Source organism: Caretta caretta, chromosome 4 (assembly GCF_965140235.1).
Source record: "Caretta caretta isolate rCarCar2 chromosome 4, rCarCar1.hap1, whole genome shotgun sequence".
NCBI lineage: Eukaryota > Metazoa > Chordata > Testudines > Cheloniidae > Caretta > Caretta caretta.
This window is the reverse complement of record NC_134209.1, coordinates 36995597-37008459: the sequence shown is the minus strand read 5'-3', so window position 1 is coordinate 37008459 and position 12863 is coordinate 36995597. Positions and strand designations below refer to the sequence as shown.

The 12863-nt window shown below is 41.0% G+C and overlaps 1 protein-coding gene across 13 annotated transcripts in view; it reads left to right on the top strand.

Annotated features, from left to right (window-relative positions):
* STPG2 (sperm tail PG-rich repeat containing 2) overlaps nt 1-12863 on the top strand; it is a 418033-nt gene that overhangs the window by 86628 nt on the left and 318542 nt on the right. For all 13 annotated transcript variants that reach the window (XR_007356264.2, XM_048847110.1, XM_048847117.2 and 10 more), the window contains one exon: nt 6192-6302. Coding sequence is in view for 12 of the 13 variants with exons in the window: in XM_048847110.1 (XP_048703067.1) it covers nt 6192-6302 (111 nt within the window). In the remaining variant the exon portion in view is untranslated. The remainder of the gene's footprint in view (nt 1-6191; nt 6303-12863) is intronic.

Genomic DNA, 12863 nt, shown 5'->3' with positions numbered 1-12863 from the left:
TGGGCTACCTCTGCCTCAGTTTGAACGACTTCAGAACGTGCTGGTCAGAGATATCAAGTACTGTCCAAAGGTTATGAGTATTTTATACTCATCCTCCAACTTGATGGGTTGTTACTGCTGCAAATGGAAAGTAAAAAAGTTGGGAAAGTCAACTCCCAAAGAAAAAGAACCAAAGAGTCTAGACACGTTTTCTGGAAAAAAGTTTATTCATCAGCTTGCCTAAAGGTTAGGATATCTATCGACCTGTACTGTCTAAATATTATTTACACTGGGGCTGACTCTCTGACTTTAAGGACAATTTATTGATGAGTTCAGAATACTCTTCTTGTGTGGTTGGTTTTGGACACATTTGAGGATGTGGATTCCTTTCAGATACATTTATTCCTTTGCCTTCATTCTCTTCCATGTCGCACCACACAATACGATACGTCACTTGCCCATATGATGTCAACACTAATGGCAACATACAACTATCGGGAACGGTAAGCTTCCTCATCTGTTTTGACCACTAGAAGGGTTAGAGCTTCTTCAGAAGCGAAAGGTGGAAGAAGGCATTTTGTCACTGACCTAACCATTTAAACTCAGGACCCAAAGGCTTCACACCACATTGATGAGCAGTGGGTGTTCAGTGGATTGAGAGAATTATATCTCAGCTATTTCTTGAAGACTGTTCTGACCAGCATCGTTTCAGTCTTGCCCAGGTTGAGTTTAAGCCAGTTGTCCTTTACCTAGGAGATAAATGCAAAATTAAGACACTGTGACATCTGTGTTGGTTGCAGCTGTGGAAAAGAAGATATATAAGTCGGTATAATCAAAGTATTATTGACAGCATGATGAACTACAGGACACTCTAGATGTCTCTTCCAACCCAAATAATTACATGCTGCAATTCTGCCATGAACCTGAGGATCAGTGTTCCTCTAATTTTTCCTACCCATGTGCGGAATGAATTTTGTTATTTGCACCAATATGGAGGTGATGTGTGACACATCACCTTCATATCAGTGCACATAACAAAATTCATGTGTTGGGAGTGGGGCTGAGGGATTTGGAGTGTGGGAGGGGGCTCAGGGCTGGAGTAGACGGTTGAGGTCCAGGGGTGTGAGGACTCCGGCTGGGGGTGCAGGCTCTGAGCTGGGGCCATGGATGAGGGACTCAGGGCTGGGGAAGAGGGATGGCATGGGGGGGGGAAGGCTCCAGCTGAGGGTGCGGGCTCTGGGATGGGGCCATGGATGAGGGGTTTGGGGTGCAGGAGGGTGCTCTGGGGCTATGGTGGGGAGAGAGGACTCCCCGCAGCTCTCTCTCCCCACAGCAGCACCTGGGCTAGGGGGAAGAGTTGCCTCTCTCCACAGCAGCAGCTCCAGGGCTGGAGCTGCAGGAAAGGTGCCCCTCCCCCTGGCCCCCGCAGGTCTGGGCCTTGTCTGGGTGTGGAAAGGGGTGCTCCAGCTGCAACAGGTCTGGACTGGGCACCCCGGGTTTGAGCTGGGCCGCCTGGCTGGGTTTGGGCTGGGGTAGGGGCACCCTGGCTGCGGCATAGTTGGGGCCAGAGGTCTCTTCAGCTGTGGCAGGTTGGGGGCCGTCTGGGGAAGGAGCGCCCCTCCTTCAGCCACAGCAGGTCCCCAGGCGGGTTCCCCTGAGCACCTGAGCTGTGCTAAATAGGTTGCTGCACAGCCGCACATGTTACAGGAAACTTAGCTGAGGACCCTGGAAGGTTTGTCATCTGCATACTGAAACTGCCATAACTCTAGTTAGTTTCAATTATGCCCTCCACTGAAACTGGCCAGACTTATTAACTTCAGTGTATATGCGTCACTGATACTCCTTACAGTAGATAAAGTTAAGCATGTGTGTATAGGTCTTCTGGAAATGAAGGCTGTTCTTGTGGCTAATGCAAAGAAGTAGGAGACTGGAGATATGTGTTTTATTCCTAGCTCTGCCACAGGTTTACTGTTTTCATCATCTGTAAAATGGGGAGGCTGCTGCTTTATTATTATATAAATGAGGTTATTGTGAGACTTACTTCATTAATGCTTTTACAGCACTTTTAGAAATTCTCAGGTGGAAGGTGCTATAGATGTGCAAACTATTATTATGATTTCATTTAAAATAAATACACTGTTACAATTCCATTTATATATATCTGTGAATATTTAAAAAAGTTATAACTAATATTTTCAGTGTTTCTTTAATATTTTGCTTCTCTTACAGAATAGAACTGAGGTAGAGAATTTAACTGGCACAAGCTACAATAAACTTAATTGAATATTTAAATATACATGAGTTTGCTGTTTAAGTGTCCTGTCTTGTTACACCTCTGTATATGTTTCTTACACATTCATCCCAGAAATGAAGAATATTCTGATGAAAACTGTATAAAATATTAAGTAATCCGTTTCAAGACAAATGATTCCATGAGATAGATCATAGTGTAATAATATCACTTTAATGACTGGGTAAAAGTAAGAGAATTGTAACTAAAATCTGTCAAGCTTTTTTAATAATAACTAGCTTTTTTTAGCAAATTACTCAGAACAAAATTAATTCCTGCCTGCTGCAATGAATGTTGTACTTCCTGTAGATTTTTTCTATTTAAAAAAAAAAAGTTAAATTCATTTTTGTAGCGTAAACAAACTTTGCTAGCCAGATGTTAGGGAAAATTCATAATATTGAAATATGTCATTGTTTATTAAAATATAGAAAAATGTGATTGATTTATCATAATATTCAGTTGTATGGACAAATATAACTTTATCCATAACTTTACAATAGCATCCTGTAATGAGATTTCTTATTAGCTGCTGAAAGTTCTGTCTTTCTACCCAATCCTGTACCACTTAGGCAAAATATCCAATGATTTAAACTGATGCTTTCCTGAGTAAGTTTGAATCACATCAAGGTTTTGGATACAATTGCATAGTGTGGGGACTCATTGTACAATTTATTCTCCATCAAACAACATCTCTGAAATTACAAAAATTAAGTAATAGTTCTGTGGTGCTACTATAATTGCATAAGATAATTTTCTCATGACAGAGGTTGGCTGCATATTTGTGCTTATGTTCCCATAGAGGGTTGGCTTCTGCTGGGGAGGGGAGTGCTGCCTTTTCCTTTTTGCAAATAGTTGTAACCAATGTTCCCTCTAATTTTTGACAAGCCGTGTGCGCAAAAACTTTCTTCTGTGCAAATTTTTGACAGGATATGTGTGCAAAAATTTTCTTCTATGCAAATTGGTGTGCTTCTGTGCAAATTTTTGTGCGCACGGTGTTTGGCTGTGTGCATGGGGTTTAGGATCTGTGTGTGCGCTAACACACGCACAGTTTAGAGGGAACAGTGGTTGTAACACAAGAATGAGCATGATGTGCTGGCCATATCCTCAGCAGTAATATTGCTGCTGCTTGGGAATATTCTCTGTAAATGCAGCACATTTTTCTGATTTTTCAAAAAAGAAGATAAATATAGCAAAAATAACCATACAGTTATTATTTCCATTTCTGTAGATGTTTCTCACAAAACTGAATTTATTTTATTTAATTTACACTATGCTTTGGGAGCCAAATGGATCTTAACATCTTTAGGTGCTGTAGGAAAAGTTGCATTTGCAGCACTCATTCTGAGCCGGTACAATTTACAAGGGTTATGACATTTCTTCCACTACCTTTTATTGATCATTTTAAGAAAAAGGATCAGGATCAGGGCTGATGAAGGCCTCGGCTGGAGAGATCTTATCCAGCTAAATTCAAAGCATATTTCCTCCTTAATCTGCTGCAAATGGCTCTGAATCCAGTACCAGAAACTGAGTTCCTATCCCATCCTTAATTACAGCAGCTTCTGAAGCACTTGACATGCTTCTGTGTCATATGAATTTCTGTGTGGAGGCCTGGACACATTAGAATTGGATTTAACTAGAAGTTGTAATTTTAGCTCTCTTGGAGTTGTGGACTAGTTGATAAAATGTTTTTTCATCAGGGGAAGGCTTAGTCATCTTACTCCTGTAATTATGTGTAGTCATCTTAAGATTCTAGTTTTCTTTATCGTGGTCCATAGAAAGCTTGTGGTCACGGTGGTGTTCTAAGCCTCCTTTTTGAGAGAATGCAGAAACATGTTTGTGTGCATAATACAGTTACTTAAGTTCGAACTCCAGACCCTCCAGAGATTACTGTATTCAGACCTATCTGTATGCGGTGGGTGTTGACTTGCAGCATTTTTTGTCAGCTTCTTAGTGTACTGTTTCGCAGTCAGCTTTTTGATGTTGATGAGAGATATTTTAGTCTACTTTTTAGAACCACCAGTTTTTATTCTTAGAACTGTGAGAACATGAGCCAAACTTCCCTGAATAGCCCCTGTTGCACAACTCAGGTCTGTCCAATAAGCGTTCAAATGGTAGAGTTGTTTGGGCATCCTGACTTTGTGGCCAACCAAGTCTTGGGATTTGCTGTTAACTAGGCTGGCCATTTTCAACACCATGGAAGCTTAAGTGAATGGAAGGACTGTGTTTCGCACTTTCATGGGAGCATGTTTCTTATGAGAGTTCCAGCATGTAGTGCATACTAGCTCCATGGATTATGTCATGTGACAGTGGGTAGTAAATGTTCGCTGGCATTCTTTGCCAATATTTTGAGTTTTAAAAAGTAGACGCTCACTTGTGTGTGCACTTCCCATGATGTTTTGGTACAAAATCACTGATATGTGCTCGCACATACAGTAAACATGCATGTACAAAAGTAGGGACAGGTCACATTTTTTGAAAATCAGGTCCTTTGTTTCTTCCTTTCAGAAACTGCTTTCAAGGCAGGCCTTTCACATTTTTTAAAAACTATTTTTACTTTCAAATAACAGTTTCACAAGGTAGGGGGAAACAGCTGATAAAAAGTATTTAGTCCTTACTGTTGTTTGGCTTCCACTTTTTGGAGATATTTTGCTATGAACTGGAAGAAATGAAATAGATGGGAAAAGTGCATGTTAAAATTCACCATTAATTCACAATTGTAAACTACAATCTCAGTAATCTAGGTAAAATGTAAAAATCTAGGATAGATTAGCTGGAAGAGTGCAAAAATCTAATAATTTTTCATTACGATTACTCAAATTCAGAGATTTATTTAAGATGAAACCAAGTTAAGGAAAAAGAAAAGGCATACTGGGATGTGTGCACGTGCATGTGAGCAAGTGTGTGGTTACTTTTCATTCTTCCTGAACCTTATAAATTTACATTAAAAGCAATGCTCTTTCCCCCAGCATCTGGTTTGCTAACATATGCTATGGCAACTGGTGCAACATTTTTCTTATAAAGTGTTTATTGTTACTGTTTAATTTTCTGCTTTGAATCATTTATAATCCAAATATAGACTATGAAGCACAATGTCCCTTTCATCACTGTAACTGATTAATTTCAGAGTTATTTTTCTATCTTCTTTAGCCATGTAATATTTTTGTACCATGTTTAGTTGATTTAAAGCTTCTTGCATTTAATTAGTTCTTGTTTGTCCCTATAGAGCGAGCGGGCCTGCTTCCTTTTATTAGAAATTCAGAATGTATTGTGACTCTTGAGTTAACTAAAATTTATGTTGTAATTATGTAAATGAGTACTGCAGATGCAAAATCTTTTCTATATTGCAAAATGGAAGACACACAAAGAGCTAGTCAATGAATCACTAGTAATTGGTTACTAAAAGGACTACCTACATCTAGCGTATACTCATTAAGTACACGCAGCCTTGTGCAAAGAGAGCAATATTTTCTTTTTTTAAACACATTATATTAAGTATCAAATAGTTAAATTAAACAATGAAATGGAAAAAAAACTTTACAAAGAAAACTTTGATTCATAAATATGCCAGAAAAATCCCTCTAAATGGAAGAAGAATAAAATCACAAAATACTTTAACATTTTCTAAATTATTTAAATATGCTGTGTACTGTTTGTGGCGGAAGTACTGAGCTCTGTCAGTAGAGAGCAGCAAAGTTGCAGGGGATCTTTTTTTGGGATCTTGGAAACTGTCACAAGATTTTTGCTTATTTTCTTTATTAGCTGGTTAACCGTTCCTTTAGGTTGGTCTTTTAATGAAGTGTTCATAATTTCATAGAGAGGGTGAGTTTGGTTCAGATATTTAACTAGTTGGCCCTTGACGTTCAGTATACTTGTGGGCACTTCTCTAATGGATGTTAAGTGCTTCTATTTTTATGTTCTTCAGGGTGTTCCAGGACCTGGACAATATGAAATAAAAAGTCAGTTTCAGAAGGTGGAGAATATAACACAGAATGGAAATGAAGTTCCACGTGCTCCTTTTCTTTCGCAGTCGAAAGTAAGTGCCAATAGCATATTTTTCTTTCTTCTCTACTTTCTTGTTCAAAACGCTTGAAAACGTTATTAGCTGCATAATCCACAAGAATCACAGAATCATAGAATAATAGGGTTGGAAGGGACCTCAGGAGGTCATCTAGTCCAACCCTCTGCTCAAAGCAGGACCAATCCCCAATTAAATCATCCCAGCCAGGGCTTTGTCAAGCCTGACCTTAAAAATATCTAAGGAAGGAGATTCCACCACCTCCCTAGGTAACGCATTCCAGTGTTTCACCACCCTCCTAGTGAAAAAGTTTTTCCTAATATCCAACCTAAACCTCCCCCACTGCAACTTGAGACCATTACTCCTCGTTCTGTCATCTGCTACCATTGAGAACAGTCTAGAGCCATCCTCTTTGGAACCCCCTTTCAGGTAGTTGAAAGCAGCTATCAAATCCCCCCTCATTCTTCTCTTCCGCAGACTAAACAATCCCAGTTCCCTCAGCCTCTCCTCATAACTCATGTGTTCCAGTCCCCTAATCATTTTTGTTGCTCTCCGCTGGACTCTTTCCAATTTTTCCACATCCTTCTTGTAGTATTGGGCCCAAAACTGGACACAGTACTTTAGATGAGGTCTCACCAATGTCGAATAGAGGGGAATGATCACGTCCCTTGATCTGCTGGCAATGCCCCTACATATACATCCCAAAATGCCATTGGCCTTTTTGGCAACAAGGGCACACTGTTGACTCATATCCAGCTTCTCGTCCACTGTCACCCCTAGGTCCTTCTCTGCAGAACTGCTGCCTAGCCATTCGGTCCCTAGTCTGTAGCGATGCATTGGATACTTCCGTCCTAAGTGCAGGACTCTGCACTTGTCCTTGTTGAACCTCATCAGATTTCTTTTGGCCCAATCCTCCAATTTGTCTAGGTCCCTCTGTATCCTATCCCTGCCCTCCAGCGTATCTACCACTCCTCCCAGTTTAGTGTCATCCGCAAACTTGCTGAGAGCGCAATCCACACCATCCTCCAGATCATTAATGAAGATATTGTACAAAACCGGCCCCAGGACCGACCCTTCGGGCACTCCGCTAGATACCGGCTACCAACTAGACATGGAGCCGTTGATCACTACCCGTTGAGCCTGACAATCTAGCCAACTTTCTACCCACCTTGTAGTGCATCCATCCAGCCCATACTTCTTTATGAGCACCACCTGCAATCACTGCTCCCTCTAAGCTGTGCTCGTGTGCGCATACACACAGACCCGAAACACCGCGCACACAAAAATTTGCACAGAAGCACAACAATTTGCACCGAAGAAATTTTTTGTGCACATGGCCTGTCAAAAATTTGCACAGAAGAAATTTTTTGCACACATGGCATGTCAAAAATTAGAGGGAACATTGCCTGCAATACAAAATAACAAACAATTTATGAAACAAGGGTCTGATGAAACAAGGGTCCATCTCAGCATTCTAACAATTACAAAGACTTTGTGATATTTGTTTCCATACTTTATGATATCACCAGAACCCCTTGATGGAGTATAATAGTCCTTCTATTCACAGCTGCCTCTTAGATCTATGTATAAAGACTATATGTAGAATAATTGAATATAACCACACTCCCACTGCTAATTAAGATTTCACAGCTACTAGCACATCAGGGGCTATATTTCATGACTATGTGGTCGTCTACTACATTTCAGTTCTTTGGAATATGACTCTTAAAATTGTAAGGAAAAACTCAGAGCTAATACAAAATATACAGTATGCAAAAGACCTCTGCTGAATAACTGACTGAGTTAGCTCTTAAATCACAATTTACCACCCATCCCAAAACCCCACAACTGTCAATTGCTGAGGAAAAGAAAGATTATTACACTGTATTGAGAAGAAATGAGGTAGCTATGAGTTATGACACTCTATTTTCATTGAGAGATTCTGGTGACACCATAAATTGTAAGCGTGAAACTTTGATATGGAGTTATAGTTTGCAAATTCAAAGTATATCATTTGATGATTTTTTTTATCATATATAATGTATGGTCATGTTTTTTTTTGTTTTTTTTTTGTAATTTCCTTTCCTTTTTTCTTTTCCTGTCATTCAGAACCTTCTCCTTCCATTCATATTTACTTCCTCAAAGAACATCTTATGCAAGCCACAGTTGGTCTGTTCCATGCGTGTCATACATCTAATTTTTATTTTTACTCACCAGAAATGTTGTCGGATGTCCTAGAAGACAGAGGAATCTAAATAAACTCTCCATCCATTTAGTTTAAACAACTTCATGGAAGTTCTTTTAAGAAGGCTGCTACAATGACTTTAATTCAGCAGGCTATCAGAGTGGCTTTTCCTTTTCTGAAAATTTATATATATTAAGGATTTTTCTGCATGGGGTTTTCTATATTTATTGTAATCTGTAAAATATAAAGTTATGCAAATGCATCAAGAACTTATGTAAAAATCAAGGCTAAATGAGAGCAAAGTTTCAAGGGGTGTATGTCTTCAGAACCTTTATAAGTAGATATGACTTTAGTCAGTTTTCCTGTGTTTCCTTTTTTGTGTTCCATCAGATATATGAACTAGAAAGTACATTTATTAAAATCATACAGAAAATAACCTTGTATAGTTCTGCAAGTTTATTTTTTTGAAGATTGTTAAACATTTGTTATTACAAGAGGAACATTTCTAATGTTTTGCATATTTTAGGGATAATTTTTCAGTGGTATGCTTTTACCAAAATTTGCCATCTTGGATGCCTAAATTTAGGTGCCAAACCATATTTAGGCACCTAAAGAGACTGCCTGATTTACAGAGGTGTTGAGCATAATTAGCTCCTGAATAAGTCAGTGGTTTGCAATGGTGAAAAGTGCTCTGAAAATTAGGTCATTTTTTTATTTAGATGACAAAATATGGATGTGGTTGTCTAACTTTAGGAACCCATGGTTGAACATTTGTTATTCTTCGCGTAGTGTCCCTGTGGGTGCTCCACAGTCAGTCTGGTAGTGCCTCCTGTGCCTGGGAGATCTTCAACAGAAGTGCTTGTTGGGCCGCACGTGCGCTTCTCCCTGTCTTCTGCCATCAGTGGCATCTATATAGTGCTGTGTGGTCCAAATGTCTTCACTTCCTTCTCAACTGCCTTTGGTCTGGGATGGAATCCTGAGCAGAGCCCTTCAACCATCCCGAGTCTTTAGTAATAGTGTTTCCATTATAGTTAATTGTAGATACCAGCTGTTTCCTTTAATTTTTCTTCCCCCTAAAAAAACCCAAAACCCGTTGCCCTTTCCTCCCTATTACACTTTAGCTAAGCGTAAAAATTTCCTTTTTTCTATGCTCTTCCTAATTGGGAAACTCTCCCTGCTCGGGTTATGCCTGGATTCCCTGGATTTAAGAGATGCCTCTTTTGCCGTGAGGCCACCCCCATGACCGATGGTGACTCACAGTGCATACACTGCCTCAGTGAGGGTCATATCTCTCAGAAGTATACCCAATTCCTCAACTTGAAAGCCTGGTACAGAAAGAACTGTGAACTGAGGCTAATGGAGAGCTCTGTGCAACCAGCCTCCGACCTTGTCCCCGATATCTCTCCTATGTGGCACTCACCGTTGGCGCAGTCATCAGCCGACCCTCACTTGCCATGCACTACCAAGAGAAAATCCACACTTTTACACCGAGATGAAAAGAAAAGGTCCACTAGCTCACTCTCTAAGGAGCGACCTCAGAAAAAAGCATCCCTGGCAAGGTCTGTAGCCCCAGCGTCCTCAGGGGTGAGACTTGGCTCCCGCGACTGTCCAGGCATCTCTGGTACTGGCGCAAAAGACAGGTCCAAGGACCCTAAAAGGGAGGGACTACAGGTGGAAATACTGTCTCATGGCACTGCAAAAGACAGTGTAAAACTTTCAAAATTGGCACCAACCTCCTCAACAAAAATAATCCTGAGTGTTTTGGCACCGACTAAACATCCAGCACTGCGCAAGCTCTCAGCACCACGTAAGCCCTTGGCACCAGCTATTGGCCACTCAAAGGAATGCATTCCGCCATCGGCACTGGCTATGCCCTCAACAACTATACCACTGCTGGTGCTGATGATGCTCCTGTTGGTACCACAGGCATTCAGATACCCCAGAGAATCATAGTCTCTGATATGCCAGTGTCGTCACGTCTTCACAGTGAGTTCCCTGCACCTCATGCCTACTCTCCGGAGACACATCAGCACTCTACTTCCAAACTGAGGACCAGACCACTGTTCTTGAGTGAGGAAGAAGAGGAAGAAGGAGAGGAGTACTCCACTGCACACAGTTCTCCATCATATCAAGAGCAGACACACACAGAGAACCATCCTGTCATCTCCGATACCCAATGACCAGAACTGAACCAGGTCCCTGGTATGGACCCCCATGGATACAACCCCATATGCCAGTTCCTCCACATTGGCCCCTATTGGGACCCAAGGGCTGCATATAGGGCGAACTGTCCCAAATCGCTCACGTAGTAGAAACAGACACAAAGACGAACTCTGTCGTCTTCAATCTCTAGATCACCTGACATTGAACAAGAAATCCACCCCAAGATAGAAGGTCATTCCATATTTATCCATCCATCACAAAAAGATTCTTTAAGGGCCATCAAAACCTTTACCTTCAAATATGTGACCCCCACCTTGGGATACCAACTTAGTTCTGCACTATCTCAAAGGCCCTCCAGTTGAGCCCATGGCAATGTGCTCCTACACCCACGTATCCATGAAGACAGCATTTCTTGTCACCATCATGTCCGCCTGAGAGGTAGGGGAGATAGGTGCTCTCATGGCATACCCTCCGTACACAGTCTTTCACAAAGACAAGGTCATGTTATGACCACACCCAAAATTCTTACCCAAGATGCCATCCTCTTTTCACGTAAACCATCCTATTCACCTTCCTTCTTTCTTCCCAAAGCCACTTGGCAACCAGCATGAAGCCATGCTGCACACATTGGATGTCAGATGAGCATTAGCCTTTCACAGTGACAGAACCAAATCTTTCAGACAATCACCACACTTATTCCTCTCTGTTGCAGAGAGATCAAAGGTCATATCCAAATAATGTTTCTCTGAATGGATCTTGGAGTTCCTCTGCCTTTGCTAGCAATGACGCAAACTGTGACCTCCCCCACCTGGAACTTGAACACATTCCACTTGCTCGCTGTCCACCTCAATTGCTTTTCTGAGCAACGTGCCAATTTACTGACATTTGCCAAGCAGCCACCTGGGCATTTACAGACTTTTTTTAGCCAACACAATGCAATTACCCATGATGCCCTACAAGGATGCACTGTCTTATCAGCCTTAGTAGATGTCACTCTGAACCCTGGCCTTCCATCTATGGGCCCTCCTCTACAGTCATCTATAGTGGAGCACCCATAGAGACGCTGCTTGAAGAAAAAAAAGATTACTCACCTTGTACACTAACTGCGGTTCTTTAAGATGTGTGCTCCTATGTGTGCTCCTATGGGTGCTCCACTACCCACCCGCCTCCTCTTTGCTTTGGAGTTTAAAGATAGACTCTGTGGTAGAGAAGGAACTGAGGGCAGTTGGACTGCACAGTGCTATATAGACACTGCTCATGGTGTGAGATGGGGAGGAGCACATGTGCAGCCCAACGGGCACAGCTACCGAAGATCTCTGATCCCAGGTGCAGGAGGTGCTACCGCATAGGGGGACACATCTCGAAGAACCTCCGTTACTGCACAGGGTAAGTAACCTTCTCTTCTGTATGATTTTAATTACAGTAGTTAGAATTGTGGTTAGGATTTTCAAAAACACATAGGTGACTTAGGAGCACATTGACTTTCAGTGGGACTTGTGCATCTAAGGGCACTTCATGCTTTTCACTGAACTGAAGCAGTGTCCACCTGGATCATTGCTTCAGGGCAAGTTGGTGTGCTGTAGATTCACATCCTGACTTGCAGCGTAGTAACTTGTCATGTGGACAAGTCCTAAGTCACTTAGGCCCTTTTGAAAATTCCTCCCTGCACGTTTAAATTCCTGCACATTGAGGTTTACTTCACACTTTCATTTCAAGTTAGTTGTGAACTAGCTGATTGGGTTTTTTTCGGTGTGAGTGTAGAGAAAAATGGAGTAATCCCTTGGCTCAGTCATCAAATTTGATTTAATCTCTCCAAGATAAATCAATTGACCACCACATGGTCTGCTATTTGTAGATATTTTGGATGAGAACTTAAAAGCAATCCCCTATGTGTTCTTTGTGGACAGTAAGTATCTCCTCATATAGGATTATGAAACTATTATGGTGTACTTGCCCAGATATTTGGCCTCTTCTTCCCCATTCTGTTTGTGTTGTGTATTTACTAACTACTAATATGGCTGTACTTATGTGTGTGCGTGTGTATGAAGTAATTCAAATTAGTTTTATCTATCTATCCTTGTGTGCGTGTATGAAGTAATTCAAATTATATATACTATATATATAAATTATATATATAACAAATTATATGTATTATATATATAACTAATTTGAATTACTTCATACACACGCACACAAGTACAGCCATATTAGAGAGAGAGAGAGTGTGTATA